Source organism: Fringilla coelebs (genome assembly GCF_963513975.1).
Source record: "Fringilla coelebs genome assembly, chromosome: 33".
Classification (NCBI taxonomy): Eukaryota; Metazoa; Chordata; class Aves; order Passeriformes; family Fringillidae; genus Fringilla; species Fringilla coelebs.
In genome coordinates this window covers 1,156,990-1,179,032 of record NC_140059.1, presented here as the reverse complement: position 1 = coordinate 1,179,032, position 22,043 = coordinate 1,156,990, and the positions used below count along the sequence as shown (strand labels likewise).

Sequence of the window (22,043 nt, the reverse complement as noted above, 5' to 3'; positions counted from 1 at the left end):
ATTGGGGGGACGCTGAGGAGACGCTGAGGGGACACTGAGGGGACATTGGGAAGACCCTGAGGGGACGCCCCGGGCCCTCCCGCCCCTCACAGACTCCCCCGCCCCGTCCCGCCCCTCGGGCCCTTCTCGCCCCTCCCCTTCCTCCCTCCCCGCCCCTCCCCGCCCCTCAGTGTCGCCTCCCCGCCCCTCCCGGTGCCCTCCCGGTGCTCCCGGTGCCCTCCCGGTGCCCCCCCGCCCTCACCGTCCCCTCGGGCCGCTCCAACCGCCGCTCCCGCCTCAAGCCGCTGCCGCTACGCACTGACGTCACATCCGGCGGCGCCCCGTGCTGACGCCGCTTCCGGCGGCGCGCGCCGAAAATCAAAACCACCGAGACGAGAGCGCGCGCGGAGCGGCGGCCGCTGGGAGGCGCTCTGGAGATCATAGAGACGAGCCGGGTCCTCCAAGGGCCCGCTGGGTCCGCCCAGGTGAGCGCGGACACCTGGGAATGGCTCCAGGTGCTCCCGGGAACACCGGGAACCGTTTCGGGATCATCCCCGAGCCTCCCCAATCCCCGGACAGCGGCTCCGGGGTCCTCCCAGGCTCCGCCCACTTCACCTGGGCTGCCAAAATTCCCTCCCGCGCGCCCCACGCCCCTCCCCCTTCCCTCCATCCCCCCCCCCGAGGATCCTCAAAGAGACCAAAAGAGGCGATTCCGGCCCAAAATCGGGCAAAAAAAGGGATTTTTATTAAATTGATGGGGAAAATTACAAATACAACCAGCCAGAATGAGGGGAAGGGAAATGAGGGGGAAAAAATGGGATTTTGGGAAAAAGGAGAAGTTTTGGAATGAAAAGGGGTAAAAAGGAGGGGATTGGGGCAAAATATAAAATAATGAGGGGAAAAAGATGAGATTTTGGGGCAAAAATCTGGATTTTGGGATAAAAGAGAGGGAGCTGGGATAAAGGAGAGGGAATCTGAGGGCAAAAGTGGAAGATTTGGGGATAAAAACGGGGATTTGGGGGAAAAAAAAAGGTGAAATTTCAAGAATAAAAAAGGATTTGGGGTAAAAATGAGAAATATGGGAGGGAAGGAGAAATTTAGGGAGAAAAAAAAGGAATTGGGGGAAAAAAAAAGCAGGAAAATTCCTCACAAAACAATTCCCGCCCAAAACGCAAATGAGCACGCGGCTAATTTACATAGGGGAGGGGCGTCAAGGTGACCCCGCCCCACATGCAAACGAGCACGCACAAACCACGCCCCTCGTTGGGCGCATTCCCGACGCCGTTTTTGGGGTAAAACCGCAGGAATTCGGGATTTTTTCTGTTCTGCCGCCCAATTTTCCTCCGGGGGGAGGAACCCGACCCCATTTTGGGTCGATTTTGGGGTTTTTTATGTCTCGTCCTCGTTCAGGAGAAGATTTGGGACCCCCCTGGAGATGGGGAAGCGACGCCCCGAGTCCGGGCACTGCAGGGAACCTTCCAGCACCTCCACCTGCGAGGGGATTTGGGGGGTCAGGGGGGGATCCCCGAGGGGTTTTTTGGGGTGATTTTGGGGGGTTTTGGGGGTGCTGACCTCGAGGAGGACGTGGTGGAGGCGGCGCAGGAATTCCTCGTCCGTCTCGTAGCCGGGGGTGGGTTCGGGGGGAAGATCCGAGGGGCGCCCCAACTTTGGGGAGGGGGGGATGGGAAAGGGGGAGGGGGGGTCAGAGGGGATCCCCCCCCCCACACCGACCCCCCCAAAAAATGGAATTCCAAAAATCTGATTGGCCACACCCCAGGATCCGCCCCCCCACCCCAAATTTGAGATCCCTCTCACCCCCCCCCCCGAAAAAGATTCTCTCCTGTTCCCAGAGCCCCCCCAAACCCCCAAAATCCCCCCCAGACCCCCAAATTGTCCCCCCAAATCACCAAATTCACCCCCAGATCCCTCCAGACTCCCAAATTCACCCCAAAATTCCCCCCAGACCCCCAAAATCCCCCCAGATCCCCCCTAGACCCCAAAATTCCCCCCTAAATCCCCTCTAAATCCCACCCAGACCCCCAAATTCCCCCCAAAATCCTCCCCAGACCCCCCAAATCCCTTCTAAACCCCCCCAGACCTCCAAATTCCCCCCAAATCTCCCCCCAGGACCCCAAATTTCCCCCCAAATCCCCCCCAGATCCCCAAGTTCTGCCCCAAAATCCCCCCAGATCCCCAAATTCACCCCCAAATATCCCCTGGACCCCCAAATTCACCCCCAGATCCCCTCTAAACCCCCAAATTCACCCCCAAATTTCCCCCCAAATCCCCCCAGAACCCCAAATTCCCCCCCAAAAATCCCCCTCAGACCCCCCAAATTCCCCCCAGACCCCCAAATTCACCGCTAGACCCCTTAATTCACCCCCAAGTCCCCTCTAAAATGCCCTAGACCCCCAAATTCCCCCCCAAATCTCCACCAGAATCCTCCCCAGAACCCCAAATTCCCCCCCAAAAATCCCCCGGACCCCCAATTTCACCCCCAAATCTCCTCTAAATCCCCCCAGAGCCCCAAATTCACCCCCAAATCTCCCCCAAACTGACCCTCCCTCGGTTCCCCCTCCATTCCCGGTGTGTCCCCCCCCCACCCTCGGTTCTCCCGGTGGTCCCCCCCCGGTTCCCGGTTCCCCATTCCCAGTCCCCCCACGGTTCCCTGTCCCTTCCCGGTTCCCGGTTCCTCATTCCCAGTTCCCCGTCCCTTCCCGGTTCCTCCCCCGGTTTCCCAGTCCCGGTTCCCCGTCCCTTCCCAGTTCCCCATTCCCGTTTCCCCATTCCCAGTTCCCCATTCCCGGTTCCCGGTTCCCCGTTCCCAGTTCCCTGTTCCCGGTTCCCCATTACCAGTTCCCCATCCCTTCCCGATTCCCCGTTCCCTGTTCCCCGTTCCCGGTTCCCTGTCCCTTCCCCGTTCCCGGTCCCCCTGCGGTTCCGTGTCCCTTTCTGATTTCCCGTTCCCGGTTCCCCGTTCCTGTTTCCCGGTTCCCCATTCCTGGTTCCCTGTCCCTTCCCAATCCCCCATTCCCGGTTCTCGGTTCCCCATCCCTTCCCGGTTCCCCGTTCCCGGTTCCCCATTCCCAGTTCCCCGTTCCCGGTTCCCCGTTCCCGGTTCCCCATTCCCGGTTCCCTGTCCCTTCCCGGTTCCCGGTTCCCCATTCCCTGTTCCCCATCCCTTCCTGATTCCCTGTCCCTTCCCGGTTCCCCATTCCCGGTTCCGTGTCCCTTCCCCATTCCCGGTTCCCCATTCCCGGTTCCGTGTCCCTTCCCCATTCCCGGTTCCCCATTCCCGGTTCCGTGTCCCTTCCCCATTCCCGGTTCCCCATTCCCGGTTCCCTGTCCCTTCCCGGTTCCCGGTTCCCCATTCCCTGTTCCCCATCCCTTCCTGATTCCCTGTCCCTTCCCGGTTCCCCATTCCCGGTTCCGTGTCCCTTCCCCATTCCCGGTTCCCCATTCCCGGTTCCGTGTCCCTTCCCCATTCCCGGTTCCCCATTCCCGGTTCCGTGTCCCTTCCCCATTCCCGGTTCCCCATTCCCGGTTCCGTGTCCCTTCCCCATTCCCGGTTCCCCATTCCTGGTTCCCCGTCCCTTCCCGGTTCCCCGTTCCCGGTTCCCCATTCCCCATTCCTTCCCGGTTCCCTGTCCCTTCCCGGTTCCCCGTTCCCCATTCCCGTTTCCCCATTCCCATTTCCCCATTCCCAGTTCCCCGTTCCCGGTTCCCCGTCCCTTCCCGGTTCCCCATTCCCGGTTCCCCATTCCCCATTCCTTCCCGGTTCCCTGTCCCTTCCCGGTTCCCCGTTCCCCATTCCCGGTTCCCTGTCCGTTCCCTGTTCCCGGTTCCCCCCCTGGTTCCCTGTCCCTTCCCGGTTTCCTGTTCCCAGTTCCCCGTTCCTGTTTCCCGTTTCCCCATTCCCGGTTCCCCGTCCCTTCCCCGTTCCCGGTCCCCCCGCGGTTCCCCGTCCCTTTCCGGTTTCCCATTCCCGGTTCCCCATCCCTTCCCGATTCCCTGTCCCTTCCCGTTTCCCCGTTCCCGTTTCCCCGTTCCCGGTGTCCCCCCCCCGCTCACGCTCTCCGCCGCCTCCCTCAGCGCGTCCCAGCGCAGCCGCGGCACCAACCGGGACACGAAGGCGGCGTTGAACGGCACCGGGCGGACCCGAACCTCGGCGGCCTGCGGGGGTTACCGGGGGGTTACCGGGAGGGGGTGGGGGGCACCGGAACCGGGGGGAAACCGGGGGGATAACGGGGGAGCTGATCGGGGGTTAACGGGAGTTTTAACGGCGGCGTTAACGGCGGTAACTGGAGGAGTTAACGGGGGATGGCAGCGGTTACCGGGGATTAACGGGAGGGAACGGGGATAGGGCGGGGATGAACGGGAGAGATGGGCGGGATTAACGGGGATTTACCGGGGGAAATTACCGGCGGGTAATGAGGGTAACGAGAGGGCTAACGGTGAATTAACGGGGGGATAACGGGGAGGGACCGGCCCGACCCGAACCGAACCGCGGCGGGATGGGGCACCGGGATAACGGGAGGGGAACCGGGATAACGGAAACCGGGATAACGGGAACGGGGATAACGGGGAAGGGAACGAGGATAACGGGGAGGGCTAACGGGTTTAACAACCGGGGAACGGGGGTCTTAACGGGAGGCTTAACGGGGGATTTATTGAGGGTAACGGGAGAAATTACCAGGGATCTATAGGGTTAATAGAGGAGTTACCGGAGAGGTAACGGGAGTGACGGTAGATAAATACGGGCGCACCGATCGGAACCCCGGCGGTGCCCGGACAACGGGGAGGAATCTGGGACCCGGTAACGGGGGCACCGCTAAGGTTCCGGTAACGGTTCCGGTAACCGGTAACGGCGGGAGGTGGCGGGGCGTTGCCGGGGGGCGGGAACCGCGGCGTCCCCCCCGTTCCCGGTGCCCCGGGGTCCCCCCGTGTCCCGCACCTCGATCCGCAGGGGGAATCCGCCCCCGGGCCGCAGCCCCGGCACGTGGGAGCTCAGCAGGTTGTGGGTCAGCAGCTTCATGGCGCCGCTTCCGGTGCGTCACTTCCGGCTAGGGGCGGTTACCGGGGAAACGGGGCGTGGTTTACTCAGTAATGGGCGGGGCATCATTGGGTGGGTCTGCTTAAAGGGGCGTGGCTAAATTAAAGGGGCGGGGTTCGCTTAAAGGGACAGGACCATAAAAATTCCCCCTCCGTCCCGTCCAAACCATCCCTGTGACCCGACCCCAAAATGCCTCCAGAGCTCCTCCAAAACCTCTCCGGTCTCCCCTTCTCGCAGCCCTGACCCCCAGGGTCACCCCACCCCTTTATTTTGGGGCGCTCCCAGTGTTCCAAGGCCGGGCTGGGGGTGGACACGGGCACCGAGCTCCCCTCAGCCTCCGCCGCCATTTTGCCAGCTCTTCCTCCACCTGCGGGAAGGGCCCTGGCAGCGCGTTACAGGTGGTAGCGGCAGCACAGGCGCTGTTCATGCGTAGGGAAGGGCCAAATGCACCACTGCGGGTCATTTTGAGGTGTTCTGCGGTTTATTTCCAGCGCTTTGTCGCCATTTCGCCGCCGTGAGGGGGCCGGGGGGGGGCGCGCGAGACTTTCCCGCCTTTTTCGCCTCCTGAGGGGAGGGGGGGGGGGGAGGGTGGAGCGCGAGACTCCCCCCCGGCGGGCTCCAGGGGGCGGGGCGAGCTCCGTCTCTCGGCCAATCGTGACGCGGCGATGGAAGGGTAGGCGGGGCGAGCGGGGGCTGAGCCAATGGGAAGCGGGGCTGGCGCGGGAGGGATCGGCGGGTGTGGGCGGGGCCAGCGCAGTCGTGGTCGGAGCGCGGTGGGTGACGGTTCGTGGCCGGGTCGGACCGGGTCCTCGGCCGGGCCTTTAGGGGGAGGCTCTGCGGCTTTGCTGAGGGTGGGATGAGGTGAGCGGGCCTTAGGACTGCTCCTGTCGCGGTTTTAGCCCGCCCAGTGCTTGTTTTCCTCTCAGAGCCGCTGTGAAAAATGTCGCAGCGGAAGCGCAGCAAAGGGCCCGGCTGCTCTCAGGTGAGGCGCTGCTTCCCTCATCTCCGTTCTCACTTCATTCTCTCCCTTCCTCGGTTTTGCTCCCTTCTCTGTCATCAAACTGCCTCACTTTTTCTGTCATTTCCACTCAGATGACCGACGGGGAGGATGATTTCATCCCCACCCAGGTGGAGCGGCAATCCCAGGACCAGGTGAACCAGAAGGTGGATTGAGGTGATCCCCTCTCTACCCCGCTCCCGGATCCCCGTGTCTGCATTCCTTTGATATCAGCCCGCTCTGTGCCTCCCTTGCTCATCCCCTCACAGGTCAGCGAGCTGGTGCAGTTCCTGCTTGTGAAAGACCAGAAAAAAATTCCTATCAAAAGGGCAGGTACGTTTAGGGGAGTCTTTTTCCTCAGTGTTTAGATCTTTTTGGGTGTGGGGAGCTCAGAGCTCAATTAAAGTTTCCTGCTGGTTTTTTGCAGATATGTTGAAGAATATAATCCGGGAATACAGGAACGCCTACTCAGAAATCGTCAGGAAGGCAGACAGGACCCTGCAGGAGGTGAGGAGAGCACGGCAGGGGAAGGGGGGAAGGTTTATATCCCACGGATTAACCCTTTTCCTCCCGCAGGTGTTTGGGCTGCAGCTGGTGGAGATCGACACCAAACGCCACATTTACATCCTGATCAACAACCTGCCCCGTGCTGAGGGCCAACACCTGTGCAGGTGAGGGGGACCTGAGGGGTTTGAACCCCATCAAAGCATCCCCCCAAACACAGGTGACACTCTGGTGTGCACCACAGGGGCAAGGAGAAGGAGAAGATGGCGCTGCTTTTAGTCATCCTCAGCTTCATCTTCATGAAAGGCAACTCGGTCAAAGACGGTGAGTTCTATCCCAAATTCCTTCCTCCCCTGCATCCCCTCTGCACCCCCTCACTCACTGACACCCCCTTTTTTGCAGGTGCTTTGTGGGAGTTCCTGCACTTGCTCCGTGTGTACCCAGGGTAGGATGTGTGGGGAAGGGTGGGGGATGCTCAGTGTCACCCCTCACTGACACCTCCATCATCATCATCATCATCCTCAGGAAGCAGCACAGCGTGTTTGGGGACGTCAGGAAATTGGTGACAGAGGAGTTTGTGAGGCAGAAGTGAGTTGGAGGATCCTGAGGTGAAAAGGGGGGTAAATTTGGGGGTGGGGGGGATTTCAGGGGGGTCTCCCCATCCTTCCCTCCCTCCCCGGTGTGCCCAGAGCAGCCTCGGCTCCAGCCAGGCCGGGTTGTTTATACCACACCGCAGAGCAAACCCCGCATCCCCCCACAACCCCCCGTGCCTCAAGGGGTCCCTCACGGGGTTGGGGGAGAGCTGGACACCCCCACTGTGCACCCCAAAATCCTCTGGGGAGGGATCCTCACCCAATCCCTCTGCAGGTACCTGGAGATCACCCCCATCCCCCTGACGGATCCCCCTGAGTTTAAATTCCAGTGGGGGCCACGGGCAGAGAAGGAAACCTCCAAGAAGGATGTGCTGAACTTTGTGGCCAAGGTGAGGCTGTGCTGTGAGGATGGGGGGAAGAATCTCTGATTTTTTGGGGGGCTCAATTTGATGCCCCCTCCCCAATTTTCTCCCACTCAGATGCAAGGGAAGGACCCCACATTTTGGGCCAGCCAATTCAGCGAGGCCGAGACCGACAGTGCCACCACCTGAACCCCACAATAACCCCCCAAAAAATAAAAATATGCAGCTCCCCCTAATCTCCAGGCTCAGTGCTGGGTCGTGCCAGGTTTAATTTTGGGGTGGGGGCTCCCCTTTTTTCTCAGGGGATCCCTCAGAAATGCTCGGGGACGGTGTTGAGGGCATCGGCCGCCGTGCGGTTGATGTCGACGTTCTGTGGGGTGGAAATGTGGGGTTTTGGGGGGGGGTCTCCCCAAAATTTAACACCACCCCCCCCCTCAATTTATGGGGGGGGTTCATGAGGGGTCTGCAGCCTCTTTTTAGGGGGGATTTGGGGAGGGGGATGCTCTCACCTGGGGTCGTGCCCGGTGGGTGTTCACCGCTTCAATGTTGAGGAAAATGGGCTCGACCTCGCAGCCTGTGCCAGGGGAGGGAGGGAGGGTTGGGGGGGTTGTCCCCATTTTGGGGGGGTTGTCCCCATTTTGGGGGGGTTGTCCCCATTTTGGGGTGGGACACAGAGGGATTGTCCCCTTTTTGGGGTGGGACACGGGGGGATTGTCCCCATTTTGGGGGGATTGTCCCCATTTTGGGGGGTTGTCCCCATTTTGGGGGGGTTGTCCCCATTTTGGGGTGGGACACAGAGGGATTGTCCCCTTTTTGGGGTGGGACACGGGGGGATTGTCCCCATTTTGGGGGGATTGTCCCCATTTTGGGGGGTTGTCCCCATTTTGGGGGGTTGTCCCCATTTTGGGGTGGGACACGGGGGGATTGTCCCCGTTTTGGAGGGAGTGTACCCTTTTTGGGGTGGGACATGGGGGGGACTGTCCCCTTTTTGGGGTGGGACACGGGGAGATTGTCCCCATTTTTGAGGAAATTGTCCCCATTTTGGGGTGGGACAGGGGGGCATTGTCCCCATTTTGGGGGATTGTCCCCATTTCGGGGTGGGACACGGGGGGATTGTCCCTTTTTGGGGGAATTGTCCCCATTTTGGGGGAACAGTTTCTTTTTGGGGGGGTTGTCCCCATTTTGGAGTGGGACACAGAGGGACAGTCCCTTTTTGGGGGGATTGTCCCTATTTTGGGGGGATTGTCCCCATTTTGGGGTGGGACACGGGGAGATTGTCCCCATTTTGGGGGGATTGTCCCCATTTTGGGGTGGGACATGGGGGGATTGTCCCTCTTTGGGGGAATTGTCCCTATTTTGGGGGAACAGATCCTTTTTGGGGGGATTGTCCCCATTTTGGGGTAGGACATGGGGGAATTGTCCCCATTTTGGGGGGATTGTCCCGATTGTCCCCATTTTGGGGTAGGACGTGGGGGAATTGTCCCCATTTTGGGGGGATTGTCTCCATTGTGGGGTGGGACACAGGGGACAGTCCCTTTTTTGGGGGGATTGTCCCCATTTGGGGATGGGACACGGGGGTATTGTCCCCATTTTGGGGTGTGACACAGGGGATAGTCCTTTTTTGGGGGGATTGTCCCCATTTTGGAGTGGGATGTGGGGGGATTGTCCCCATTTTGGAGGGATTGTCCCCACTTTAGGGTGGGACACAGGGGGATTGTCCCCATTTTGGGGGATTGTCCCCATTTCTGGGGTGTGACACAGGGACAGTCCCTTTTTGGGGGGATTGTCCCAATTTTGGGGTGGGACACAGGGGGGACTGTCCCCATTTTGGGGTGTGACACAGGGACAGTCCCTTTTTGGGGGGATTGTCCCCATTTTGGGGTGTGACACAGGGACAGTCCCTTTTTGGGGGGATTGTCCCCATTTTGGGGTGTGACACAGGGATAGTCCCTTTTTGGGGGGATTGTCCCCATTTTGGGGTGTGACACAGGGATAGTCCCTTTTTGGGGGGATTGTCCCCATTTTGGGGTGTGACACAAGGACAGTCCCTTTTTGGGGGGATTGTCCTCATTTCTGGGGTGTGACACAGGGACAATCCCTTTTTGGGGTGACACCCCCCACTCACCGTAGGCCACGGGGGTCAGCTTCAGCACCGTGTGCAGGGGACACTTGAGGTAGGGCAGCTCATCTGGGCAGGGGGAGTGAACAGAGACAAACCAGGTGGGCACAGCAGCTCTGGGCTGTCCCCTGGCTGTCCCCAGGTGTCCCCAGGTGTCACACCTGCGCTCTTGTCCAGGAAATAAGCCAGCAAGCAGCGCATCACAGCCTGGTGGCACACGACCAGAACGTTCTCCTGCCGCTCCAGCTCCATGATGACCGGCTCCAACCGCTGCACCAGGTCCTCGTAGGACTGGGGAGGGGGCTCAGGGAGGGTGCCCAGATGGGTGGTGGGGGGTTTGGGGTTTTTTTTGGGGTTTTTTTTTGGGGGTACCTCGCCTTTGGGGTAGCGGTAGCGGTATTTGTCCTGATCGCGCAGCGCCAGCTCCTTGGGGTAACGCTCCTGGATCTCCTCGTAGGTCATCTCCTCACACACCCCCTGCGGGACAGCGGCCTCAAAGATAGCCAAAATGGCCCCAAAGATAGCCAAAATGGCACCAAAGATAGCCAAAATGGCACCAAAGATAGCCAAAATGGCACCAAAATTACCCAAAATGGCACCAGAGTTACCCACAATGGTACCAAAGTTACCGCAAATGGTCCCACATGGCCCCAAAGTTACCACAAATGACCCAAAATGGCCCCAAAGTTACCCCAAATGGCACCAGAGTTACCCAAAATGGCACCAAAGTTACCACAAATGGTCCTAAATGGACACAAAGTTACCACAAATGGTCCCACATGGCCCCAAAGTTACCACAAATGACCCAAAATGGCCCCAAAGTTACCACAAATGGTCCTAAATGGACACAAAGTTACCCAAAATGGTCCCAGAGTTACCCAAAATGGCCCCAAATGGACACAAATGGCCCCAAAGTTACCCCAAACGTCTCCAAACGGCCCCAAAGTTACCCAAAATGGCCCCAAAGTTACCACAAATGGCCCAAAATGGACACAAAGTTACCCAAAATGGCACCAAAGGTACCCAAAATGGCACCAGAGTTACCCCAAATGGCCCCAAAGTTACCCCAAATGGCCCCAAAGTTACCCAAAATGGCCCCAAAGTTACCACAAATGGCCCCAAATGGACACAAATGGCCCCAAAGTTACCACAAATGGTCCTAAATGGCCCCAAAGATACCCAAAATGGCCACAAAGTTACCCCAAATGGCACCAAAGTTACCCAAAATGGCCCCAAATGGACACAAATGGTCTCAAAGTTACCACAAATGGCCCCAAAGTTACAACAAACGGCCCCAAATGGCCTCAAAATTACCCCAAACGGCCCCAGAGGAATCCCAGTGACCCCAAATGGATCCCAATGACCCCAAATGGCCCCAGAGGAATCCCAGTGACCTCAGATGGATCCCAGTGACCTGAGACAGCCCCACGTGGGTCCCAGTGACCCTAAAGGATCCCAGTGACCCTAAAGGATCCCAGTGACCCCAGATGGATCCCAGTGACCCCAAATGGATCCCAGTGACCCCAAAGGATCCCAGTGACCCCAGATGGCCTCAGAGCAATCCCAGTGACCCCAGACAGATCCCAGTGACCCCAAATGGATCCCAGTTGCCCTGGATGGCCCCAAAGGATCCCAGTGACCCCAGATGGCCTCAGAGCAATCCCAGTGACCCCAGAGCAATCCCAGTGACCCAGACGGCCCCAGGCGGATCCCAGTGACCCCAGAGCAATCCCAGTGACCCCAAAGGGTCCCAGTGACCCCAAAGGATCCCAGTGACCCCAGACAGATCCCAGTGGCCCCAGATGGCCCCGAAGCAATCCCAGTGACCCCAAAGGATCCCAGTTGCCCTGGATGGCCCCAAAGGATCCCAGTGACCCCAGACAGATCCCAGTGACCCCAGACAGATCCCAGTGACCCTAAATGGATCCCAGTGACCCCAGACGGATCCCAGTGACCCCAGCCCGGCTCACGGCGTCGATCTCGTTGAGCGCCTTCCACTGCTCGTAGGGCACGCCCAGCGCCTCGGCCGTCTGGATGGTTCTGCGCAGGTGGCTGGTCCACACCTTGAGCTCGGGGATCTCCTGGCTGCGGATGAACCGCGACAGCGCCTGCGCGTACTGCGGGGGCGGGGACACGGCTGGGCCCGGCCCTCTGTCCGTCCGTCCGTCCCGCCGGGCACAGACCGCACCCCGCGGCGGGGAGTGCGGGATAAGCCACGCCCCCTTTTGTGGGTGTGGTTTCGGGGTTTGGCTCCGCCCTGCGGATGGTGATGGGCGTGGCCTCCTGCAGCACCACCCCAGCCTCACCTGGTTACTGTGAGGGGATGTCCCTGTGTCCCCAGGTGTGTCCCTGCACACCTGGCTGTGACCCCACCTGTTCCCCACGAGGTGACATCCCCCAGGTGTGTCCCCGCAGGGTGACCTGGCTGTGACCTCACCTGTTCCTCACGAGGCGACATCCCCGAGTCCCCCAGGTGTGTCCCTGCACACCTGGCTGTCCATGACCCCACCTGTTCCCCACAGGGTGACATCCCCCAGGTGTGTCCCCACAGTCTGACCCATCTCTGACCCCACCTGTTCCCCACGAGGTGACATCCCCGAGTCCCCCAGGTGTATCCTTGCACACCTGGCTGTCCCTGACCCCACCTCTTCCCCACGGGGTGACATCCCCCAAGTGTGTCCCTGCCCACCTGTTCCCCACAATGTGACATCTCTGAATCCCCCAGGTGTGTCCCTGCCCACCTGTCCCTGTCCCCACCTGCTGGCCGCGGGGGGACAGGGCGGAGTCGCCGCCGATGCGGCCGCGCAGGTTGAGCTGGCTCTGACCCCCTGAACCCCACCTGGTACCCACGAGGTGACACTCCCACATCCCCCAGGTGTGTCCCTGCCCACCTGGCTGGTTCTAACCCCACCTGTTCCCCACGAGGTGACACCCCCGAGTCCCCCAGGTGTATCCTTGCACACCTGGCTGGTTCTGACCCCACCTATTCCCCACGAGGTGACATTCCTGAGTCCCCCAGGTGTGTCCCTGCCCACCTGTTCCCCATGATGTGACACCCCCACATCCCCAGCTGTGTCCCTGCACACCTGGCTGGTTCTGACCCCACCTTTTCCCCACGAGGTGACATTCCTGAGTCCCCCAGGTGTGTCCCTGCACACCTGGCTGGTTCTGACCCCACCTTTTCCCCACGAGGTGACATTCCTGAGTCCCCCAGGTGTGTCCCTGCCCACCTGTCCGGTTTTGACCCCACCTATTCCCCACGAGGTGACATCCCCGAGTCCCCCAGGTGTGTCCCTGCCCCCACCTGCTGGCCGCGGGGGGACAGGGCGGAGTCGCCGCCGATGCGGCCGCGTAGGTTGAGCTGGCTCTGACCCCCTGAACCCCACCTGGTACCCACGAGGTGCCATCTCTGTGTCCCCCAGGTGTGTCCCTGCCCACCTGTCCGGTTTTGACCCCACCTGTTCCCCATGATGTGACAGCCCCACATCCCCCAGGTGTGTCCCCACAGTCTGACCCCATGCCTGACCCCACCTGTTCCCCACGAGGTGACATTCCTGAGTCCCCCAGGTGTGTCCCTGCACACCTGGCTGTCCCTGACCCCACCTGCTGCCCACGAGGTGACATGCCCACATCCCCAGGTGTGTCCCTGCCCACCTGTTCCCCATGAGGTGACATCTCTGAGTCCCCCAGGTGTATCCCTGTACACCTGGCTGTCCCTGACCCCACCTATTCCCCATGATGTGACATCTCTGAATCCCCCAGGTGTGTCCCTGCCCACCTGTCCCTGCCCCCACCTGCTGGCCGCGGGGGGACAGGGCGGAGTCGCCGCCGATGCGGCCGCGCAGGTTGAGCTGGCTCTGACCCCCTGAACCCCACCTGGTACCCACGAGGTGCCATATCTGTGTCCCCCAGGTGTGTCCCTGCACACCTGGCTGTGACCCCACCTATTCCCCACGAGGTGACATTCCTGAGTCCCCCAGGTGTGTCCCTGCCCATCTATTCCCCACGATGTGATATCTCTGTGTCCCCCAGGTGTATCCTTGCACACCTGGCTGGTTCTGACCCCACATATTCCCCACGAGGTGACATTCCTGAGTCCCCCAGGTGTGTCCCTGCCCACCTGTCCGGTTTTCACCCCACCTATTCCCCACGAGGGGACATCTCTGTGTCCCCCAGGTGTGTCCCTGCCCCCACCTGCTGGCCGCGGGGGGACAGGGCGGAGTCGCCGCCGATGCGGCCGCGCAGGTTGAGCTGGCTCTGACCCCCTGAACCCCACCTGGTGACCTGGCTGGTTCTGACCCCACCTGTTCCTCACAGGGTGACATCTCTGTGTCCCCCAGGTGTGTCCCTGCCCACCTGGCTGGTTCTGACCCCACCTATTCCCCACAAGGTGACATCCCCGAGTCCCCCAGGTGTGTCCCTGCCCACCTGTCCCTGCCCCCACCTGCTGGCCGCGGGGGGACAGGGCGGAGTCGCCGCCGATGCGGCCGCGCAGGTTGAGCTGGCTCTCGCCGTGGCGGCTCAGGTAGATGGTCCTGGGCGTGACGTGGATGTTCATCAGGTAGTAGACGGTGCGGCTCTGCACGTGGCCCTGCACGCGGTTGGCCAGGTAACGCACGCCCACGTCGAAGATCTTGATGTAGGACAGGGCGCTGGGGGGGGGGGGAGAATGGGGAAAATGGGTGGGTTTGTGAAATTGGTGAATGGTTGAAATTGGTGAATTTGTAAAATTGGTGAATTTGTAATATCGGTGAATTCGTGAAATCGGTGGATTTGTAACATCAGTGAATTCCTAAAATTGGTGAATTTGTAAAATTAGTGAAATCATAAAATCAATGAATTTGTAAAATTAGTGAGTTTCTAAAATCGGTGAATTCATGAAATCGGTGAATTCATGAAATCAGTGAATTCATAAAATTGGTGAATTCCTGAAATTGGTGAATTCCTAAAATCAGTGAATTTATTAAATCAGTGAATTTGTAACATCAGTGAATTCCTAAAATAAGTCAATTCATAAAATCAGGGAATTCGTGAAATTGGTGAATTTCTTAAATCAGTGAATTCCTGAAATCAGTGAATTCGTAAAATCAGTGAATTCCTAAAATCAGTGAATTTCTAAAATTGATGAATTCCTAAAATTGGTGAATTTGTAAAATCGGTGAATTCCTGAAATTGGTGAATCCCTAAAATCGGTGAATTTGTAACATCAGTGAATTCCTAAAATCGGTGAATTTGTAACATCAGTGAATTCCTAAAATTGGTGAATTTGTAAAATTAGTGAAATCATAAAATCAGTGAATTTGTAAAATTAGTGAGTTTCTAAAATCAGTGAATTCCTAAAATCGGTGAATTCCTAAAATCGGTGAATTTCATGAAATCAGTGAATTCGTAAAATTGGTGAATTCATAAAATCAGGGTGTTCATAAAATCAGTGAATTCCTAAAATCGGTGAATTCCTAAAATTGGTGAATTCATAAAATTGGTGAATTTGTAAAATCAGTGAATTCCTAAAATTGGTGAATTCGTAAAATTGGTGAATTCCTAAAATCAGTGAACCCCTAAAATCAGTGAATTTGTGAAGTCAGTGAATTCATAAAATCAGTTAATTAATGAAATCAGTGAATTCATGAAATCATTTAATGCCTAAAATCGGTGAATTCCTGAAATCAGTGAATTCATAATATCAAGGAATTCATAAAATCGGTGAATTCCTAAAATCAGTGAATTTCTAAAATCGGTGAATTCCTGAAATCGGTGAATTCATGAAATCAGTGAATTGGATTTTAAATAAAAATTGTTTTAACTAAAGGTGTTTAAAGTGGTTGGATGGAACTACTGACAATATAGAATATATCTAGTGAGATATTAGCCAGATATTAGCAAAATATTATTAATTTTAAGGTTATTAATGTTAATAATGGGGCTGTGTGCAGTGGGTTTAAGAGTTAGAAGCAGAAATTGGATTTTAAATAAGCAAAAATTGTTTTGACCAAAGGCTGGATGGAACTACTGACAGTATAGAATATATATGGTGAGATATCAGCCAGATATTAGAAAAATATTATTAATTTTAAGGTTATTAATGTTAATAATGGGGCTGTGTGCAGTGTGTTTAAGGGTTACAAGCAGGAATTGGATTTTAAATAAAAATTGTTTTAACTAAAGGTGCTTAAAGTGGTTGGATGGAACTACTGACAATATAGAATATATCTAGTGAGATATTAGCCAGATATTAGCAAGATATTATTAATATTAAGGTTATTAGCGTTAATAATGGGGCTGTGTGCAGTGGGTTTAAGGGGTAGAAGCAGAAATTGGATTTTAAATAAGCAAAAATTGTTTTAAGCAGAGATTTGTGTTATTGGTTCCTTTTCTGCTCTTGGGGGATTTGTGTCACCTGGGTGGCCCTGGGGGGGGTTGTGTCACCTGTGTCACCTGGGTGGCCCTGGGGGTGTTGTCACGCCTCCGTGGCCCTGGGGGGATTTGTGTCACCTGGGTGTCCCTCGAGTGGTTGTCACCTGGGTGGCCCTGGAGGGGGTTTGTGTCACCTGGGGGGGTTTGTGTCACCGCGGTGGCCCTGGGGTGTTGTCACACCTGGGTGGCCCTGGGGATGTTGTGTAACCTAGGTGGCCCTGGGGGGGAAAGTTGTGTCACCTGGGTGGCCCTGAGAGATTGTCAAACCTGGGTGGCCCTGGGGGGTGTCACACCTGGGTCGCCTGGGTATTTGTGTCCCCAGGATGTCCCTGGGGGTTGTCACCTGTGTCCCCAGGGTGTCCCCAGAGCTGTCACACCTGGGTGTCCCCGGGCTGTCACCTGTGTCCCCAGGCTGTCCCTGGGGCTGTCACCTGTGTCTCCAGGGTGTCCCCGGTGGCTGTCACACCTGGGTGTCCCCGGGGGCTGTCACCTGTGTCCCCAGGGTATCCCCGGTGGCTGTCACCTGTGTCCCCAGGGTGGCCCCAGGGCTGTCACCTGTGTCCCCGGGGTGTCCCTGGGGATTTGTGTCACCTGTGTCCCCAGGGTGTCCCTGGGGATTTGTGTCACCTGTGTCCCTGGGCTGTCACCTGTGTCCCCAGGGTATCCCCGGGGGTTGTCACACCCGGGTGTCCCTGGGGGGTGTCACATCTCGGTGTCCCCGGGGCTGTCACCTGTGTCCCCAGGGTATCCCCAGTGGCTGTCACACCCGGGTGTCCTTGGGGGCTGTCACACCCGGGTGTCCCTGGGGGGTGTCACACCCGGGTGTCCCCGGGCTGTCACCTGTGTCCCTGGGGCTGTCACCTGTGTCCCCAGGGTGTCCCCGGGGGTTGTCACACCCGGCTGTCCCCAGGGGTTGTCACCTGTGTCCCCGTGCTGTCACCTGTCCAGCTCGTCGTCCAGGGGCTCGTAGGTGGCCTTGTAGCACTCGATGCGCTGCAGGAAATCGGCCACGGCCTCGTCCTGCGCCCGGCCCCGATAGTCGGGGCTGCTCAGCTTCACCTGCTGCAGGGGGGCACGGGGGGCTGCTGCCACCTCCAGGTCCCCAGTGTCACCTCCAGGTCACAGCTGTCACCTCCATATCCCCAGTGTCACCTCCAGGCCTCAATTGTCACCTCCATATCCCCAGTGTCACCTCCAGGTCACAGCCGTCACCTCCAGGTCTCAATTGTCACCTCCAGGCCCCCATTGTCACCTCCAGTCCCCCAGTGTCACCTCCAGGTCACAGCTGTCACCTCCAGGCTTCAATTGTCACCTCCAGATCCCCAGTGTCATCTCCAGGTCCCAATTGTCCCCTCCAGGCCTCAATTGTCACCTCCAGGTCACAGCTGTCCCCTCCAACCCTCAATTGTCACCTCCAGGTCCCCATTGTCACCTCCAGGTCCCCATTGTCACCTCCAGACTTCAATTGTCACTTCCAGGTCCCCATTGTCACCTCCAGGTCCCCATTGTCACCTCCAGGCCTCAATTGTCACCTCCAGGCCTCCATTGTCACCTCCAGGTCTCCATTGTCACCTCCAGGTCCCTATTGTCACCTCCCAATCCCCATTGTCATCTCCAGGTCCCCATTGTCACTTCCATATCCCCAGTGTCACCTCCAGGTCCCCATTGTCACCTCCAGGCTTCAATTGTCACCTCCAGGTCCCCATTGTCACCTCCAGGTCCCCATTGTCACTTCCATATCCCCATTGTCACCTCCAGGCCTCAGTTGTCACCTCCCAGTCCCAATTGTCACCTCCAGATCCCTGTTGTCACCTCCCAGCCCCAGCTGTCACTTCCCTGTCCCAGCTGTCACCCCCAGGCACCAGTTGTCACCTCCATGTCCCAGCTGTCACCTCCAGGTCCTTGTTGTCACCTCCAGGCCTCAATTGTCACCTCCAGGCCTCAATTGTCACCTCCATGTCCCCGTTTTCATCTCCAGGTCCCAGCTGTCACCTCCCAGCCCCAGCTGTCACTTCCATGTCCCTGTTGTCACTTCCAGATCCCTGTTGTCACCTCCCAGCCCCTATTGTCACCTCCATGTCCCCGTTGTCACCTCCTGGCTTCAGCTGTCCCTTCCCTGTCCCCACTGTCCCCTCCCTGTCCCCATTGTCCCCTCCCTGTCCCCATTGTCACCTCCAGGCCCCCATTGTCCCCTCCCTGTCCCCTCTGTCACCTCCCTGTCCCACTGTCCCCTCCCTGTCCCCGCTGTCCCCACTGTCCCCTCCCTGTCCCCTCCCTGTCCCGCTGTCCCCTCGCTGTCCCCGCTGTCCCCGTTGTCCCCAGGTGTCACCTTGATGTTCTCCTCGATGATGGTGGGGTCGTCACAGATGGACTCCACAAACAGCACCTGGGGGGGGGGGGACAGGTGACACCCCCGGATTGGTGACACCCCCAGAACGGTGACACCCCCAGAACGGTGACACTCCCAGATGCGTGCCACCCCCAGACTGGTGACACCCCTACAACGGTGTCACCAAAATTCCCCACCAGCCCCCAAAATTCCCCCCAAATTCCTCAGCACCCCCCCAAATCCCCCCCAAATCCCTCAAGACCCCCCCCAAAATCCCTCAAGCCCCCCCGAATCCCCCCCAAATCCCCCAAATCCCCCCCAAAATCCCCCAAATCCCCCCCAAAATCCCCCCCAAATCCCCCAAATTCCCCCCCAAAATCCCTCAAGCCACCCCGAATCCCCCCCAAAATCCCCCCCCAAATTCCCCCAAATTCCCCCCAGATCCCCCAAATTCCCCCCCAAATTCCCCCCAAATTCCCTCCAAATTCCCTCCAAATCCCTCGAGACCCCCCCAAATTCCCCCCAAATCCCCTCCAAATCCCCCAAATCACCCAAATCCCCCGAAATTCCCCCCCAAATCCCTCAAGACCCCCCCAAAATCCCTCAAGCCCCCCCGAATCCCCCCCAAAATCCCCCCCCAAATCCCCCAAATTCCCCCCAAATTCCCTCCAAATCCCTCGAGACCCCCCAAATTCCCCCCAAATCCCTCAAGAGCCCCCCAAATTCCCCCTGAATCCCCCCAAATCCCTCAAGACCCCCCAAATTCCCCCCAAATCCCTCGAGCCACCCCAAATCCGTCAAGACCCCCCCAAATTCCCCCCCAAATTTCCCCCCAAATCCCTCAAATTCCCCCGAAATTCCCTCCAAATCCCCCAAATCCCCCCCCCCAAATCCCCCCAAATCCCCCCAAATTCCCCCCAGATCCCCCCAAATCCCCCAAATCCCCCTAAATCCCCCCCAAATCCCCCAAATCCCCCCCAAATCCCCCCCAAACCCCACAAATCCCCCCCAAAATCCCCCCAAATCCCCCAAATTCCCCCCAAATCCCCCCAAATCCCCCTAAATCCCCCCCAAAATCCCTCAAGACCCCCCCAAATCCCCCCCAAATCCCCGAATCCCCCCCAAAATCCCCCCAAATTCCCACCTTGTACCCGTTCTCCTTGGCGAACTCCAGGATCACCTCCCGCCGCTCCCGCGTGGTGTTGGTGGCATCAAAAACCTTTTTTATTTTTTAGGGGTGGGGAAAAAAATAAAATTGGGGGGTAAATTTGGACCCTTTCCCCCTAAATATTTTGGGGTGAAATTGGCCATGAAGGGTTTAATTTAATTTTTAATTTAATTTTTAATTATTTTATTTTTATTTAAATTTTGGGGAGGGGTCTCTCACCGCCACCTGCCCCTCCCCGGAACTCAGATAAGTTCTCACATCCTTCAACGCAGCCAGAGCGCAGTGCCTGAAAAAAAACATTTTAGTGAGGGGTTGAAAAGTCTTCAGTGAACCCCAAAAAAACCCCAAAAAACCCTAAAAAAAATTTCCTCACCTCCGAATTTCCACCCCCTCGGGATTATCGTGCCGGAAAAATTCGTAATTTTTATAATTAGGCACGGCTTCCCTGCGGTACTCACCCACGTTAAACACTGCAAAAAAACATGAGGAGGGGGTCGAGGAGGGGTTTGGGACCCCCAAAAAAAATTTGGGGGGGATCCCCTAAAAGTGTCTGACCTCGCGTGGGGGTGCCGATCCAGTTGAGGTAGCGGGTGAGTTTTCGGGAGATGTAAGTTTTCCCTCGGGCGGGTAAACCCACCAGGATCACCATGGTGGGGCAGTTGGTGAATTGGGGGACGCAGGCTGAGGGGTGGGGGGAGAAAATGAAGAATTTTAGAGACCCCCAAAAAATTTCCCCAAAGGGTTTTTGTAGCTCTAAATTCGTTCTGCACCCCCAAATTTCCATTCTGAACCCCAATTTTGGGTTAAAAACCTGCCCTGAATGAGGAAATTCTGCCCCTCCGAGGGGTTTTTGGGGGGATTTTCCCCCTCGTGTCCCCCCCGTGTCAAATTTTGAACTCCCCAAGCGGTTTTTGCACCCCTAAATCCATTCTGCACCCCCAAATTTCCATTCTGAACCCCAATTTTGGGTTAAAAACCTGCCCTAAAAAGGGAAATCGCCCCCTAAGAATCTTTTGGAGGGGGGATTTTCTCCCTCGTGCCCTCCCCCGTAAAATTTCGACCCCCCCAGAACTCCCCAATCGCTTTTTGTACCCCTAAATCCATTCTGCACCCCCAAATTCCATTCTGCACCCCCAAATTCCATTCTGCACCCCCAAATTTCCATTCTGAACCCAAATTTTTGGGTTAAAAACCTGTCCTGAATGGGGAAATTCTGCTCCTCCGAGGAGTTTTTGGGGGGATTTTCCCCCTCGTGTCCCCCCCGTGTCAAATTTCGAACTCCCCAATCGCTTTTTGACCCCCTAAATTCACTCTGCACCCCCAAATTTCCATTCTGAACCCCAATTTTTGGGTTAAAAACCTGCCCTGAATGGGGAAATCTGCCCCCCCAGGTTTTTTTTGGGGGGATTTTCCCCCTCTCTGTGCCCCCCCCTCAAATCCCACCCCCCAATTTCACTCGGGGGGTGCAATAAGAACCCCCACATTAATTTTAATTTTTTTTTTTTTGGGGGGGGGGGGGATCCTCATCACCCGCTCCGGTGTCGCCGCCTCTACCCCCGCCCCCCCCCTCCGTGTCCCCGCTGTCACCCCCCCCCCAAAAAAAACCCCAAAAAATTAAAAAATTAAAAATCCCCCCCTCTGTCCGATCCCACCTGGGATTTTGGGGGATTTCTCCTCCATTTTGGGGCTGGGGGAGGGGAGGCCCCGGTGCTCCGGTGCCCCCCGGGAAGGTCGCCGGTAACGTTACACCCTGGCTGCCCGCCGGGCTGGGAGGGACCGGGAACGGCGGGGGGCCCCCCCGGGGGGACCGGACCCCGCTGTCACCTCCGGGGCTCGGGGGGGGATCCCCTCGGGGGGATTCACGGGAGGGGTTGTCGCAATTTGGGGAGGGGGAGGATTTATCCCCCAAATCCCCCCCCCGCTTTGGGGGATCCCCATTCCGGTTTTTTGGGGTGTCGTTAAATGTCTCAGTGCTGTCATTTTATTTTTTTGGGGTTTTTTGGGCAATTTTGGGGTCCCGCGGATGAGGAGGAAAAGGAGATCGGGACCACCCCCCCAAAAAAAAATCATGGGAACCTTCGGACACCCCCTGAGCCCCTCCCCGGCCGATTTGGGGGGGATCCTCGGTGCTTCGGAGCCCCCTGGGCTCCCCCTCCTCCCTCGAGATGGGGGAACCCCCTTGTCCCGCTCCCCTCCCCCCCCCCCCCGGGATTCCCCGCTCGTCTCCAACCCTCCGGTCCCTCCCCGGTGTCCCCCAGGTCTTTCCCCGGTCCCTCCCCGGTGTCCCCCCAGGTCCCTCCCCGGTGTCCCCCCAGGTTCTCCCCCGGTCCCTCCCCCGGTCCCACCCCCGGTCCCTCCCCCCGGTGTCCCCCCAGGTCCCTCCCCCGGTCCCATCCTCGGTCCCTCCTCGGTGTCACCCCGGTCCCTCCCCGGTGTCCCCCAGGTCCTTCCCCCGGTCCCTCCCCCGGTTCCACCCTCGGTCCCTCCCCGGTTTCCCCCCGGGTTCTTCCCCGGTCCCTCCCCGG

General features: G+C 57.9%; 3 protein-coding genes across 7 annotated transcripts; 1 reads left to right on the top strand and 2 right to left on the bottom strand.

Moving 5' to 3' along the window:
- The first annotated feature begins 381 nt into the window (after positions 1-381).
- Positions 382-7,720, top strand: LOC311164618 (non-structural maintenance of chromosomes element 3 homolog). Of its 2 annotated transcripts, XM_084224137.1 has the most exons (11): positions 382-464; positions 5,959-6,014; positions 6,125-6,196; positions 6,299-6,362; positions 6,457-6,536; positions 6,606-6,700; positions 6,778-6,857; positions 6,936-6,978; positions 7,059-7,121; positions 7,401-7,515; positions 7,606-7,720. In XM_084224137.1, the coding sequence occupies exons 2-11, from the start codon at positions 5,973-5,975 to the stop codon at positions 7,675-7,677; spliced, it is 726 nt and encodes a 241-aa protein (XP_084080263.1). In that variant the 5' UTR covers positions 382-464; positions 5,959-5,972; the 3' UTR covers positions 7,678-7,720. The 2 variants fall into 2 exon arrangements, with proteins under 2 accessions (XP_084080263.1, XP_084080264.1); XM_084224138.1 differs by lacking the exon at positions 382-464 and having other exon boundaries at positions 5,670-6,014; positions 6,125-6,184.
- Positions 710-5,496, bottom strand: TRMT112 (tRNA methyltransferase activator subunit 11-2). 2 transcript variants are annotated; one of them, XM_084224120.1, is made up of 4 exons: positions 4,934-5,496; positions 4,100-4,152; positions 1,552-1,644; positions 710-1,470 (listed from the first exon to the last, which is right to left on the bottom strand). In XM_084224120.1, the coding sequence occupies exons 1-4, from the start codon at positions 5,012-5,014 to the stop codon at positions 1,386-1,388; spliced, it is 312 nt and encodes a 103-aa protein (XP_084080246.1). In that variant the 5' UTR covers positions 5,015-5,496; the 3' UTR covers positions 710-1,385. The 2 variants fall into 2 exon arrangements, with proteins under 2 accessions (XP_084080246.1, XP_084080245.1); XM_084224119.1 differs by having other exon boundaries at positions 4,051-4,152; positions 4,934-5,490.
- On the bottom strand, positions 7,721-21,327 carry LOC311164616 (6-phosphofructo-2-kinase/fructose-2,6-bisphosphatase). 3 transcript variants are annotated; one of them, XM_084224133.1, is made up of 14 exons: positions 21,171-21,327; positions 20,074-20,199; positions 19,892-19,988; positions 19,738-19,804; positions 19,495-19,569; positions 18,351-18,407; positions 16,962-17,083; positions 14,052-14,259; positions 11,578-11,724; positions 9,980-10,084; positions 9,769-9,898; positions 9,614-9,676; positions 7,998-8,062; positions 7,721-7,858 (listed from the first exon to the last, which is right to left on the bottom strand). In XM_084224133.1, the coding sequence occupies exons 1-14, from the start codon at positions 21,196-21,198 to the stop codon at positions 7,799-7,801; spliced, it is 1,350 nt and encodes a 449-aa protein (XP_084080259.1). In that variant the 5' UTR covers positions 21,199-21,327; the 3' UTR covers positions 7,721-7,798. The 3 variants fall into 3 exon arrangements, with proteins under 3 accessions (XP_084080259.1, XP_084080260.1, XP_084080261.1); XM_084224134.1 differs by having other exon boundaries at positions 19,744-19,804; XM_084224135.1 differs by having other exon boundaries at positions 19,777-19,804.
- Positions 21,328-22,043: the final 716 nt, after the last annotated feature.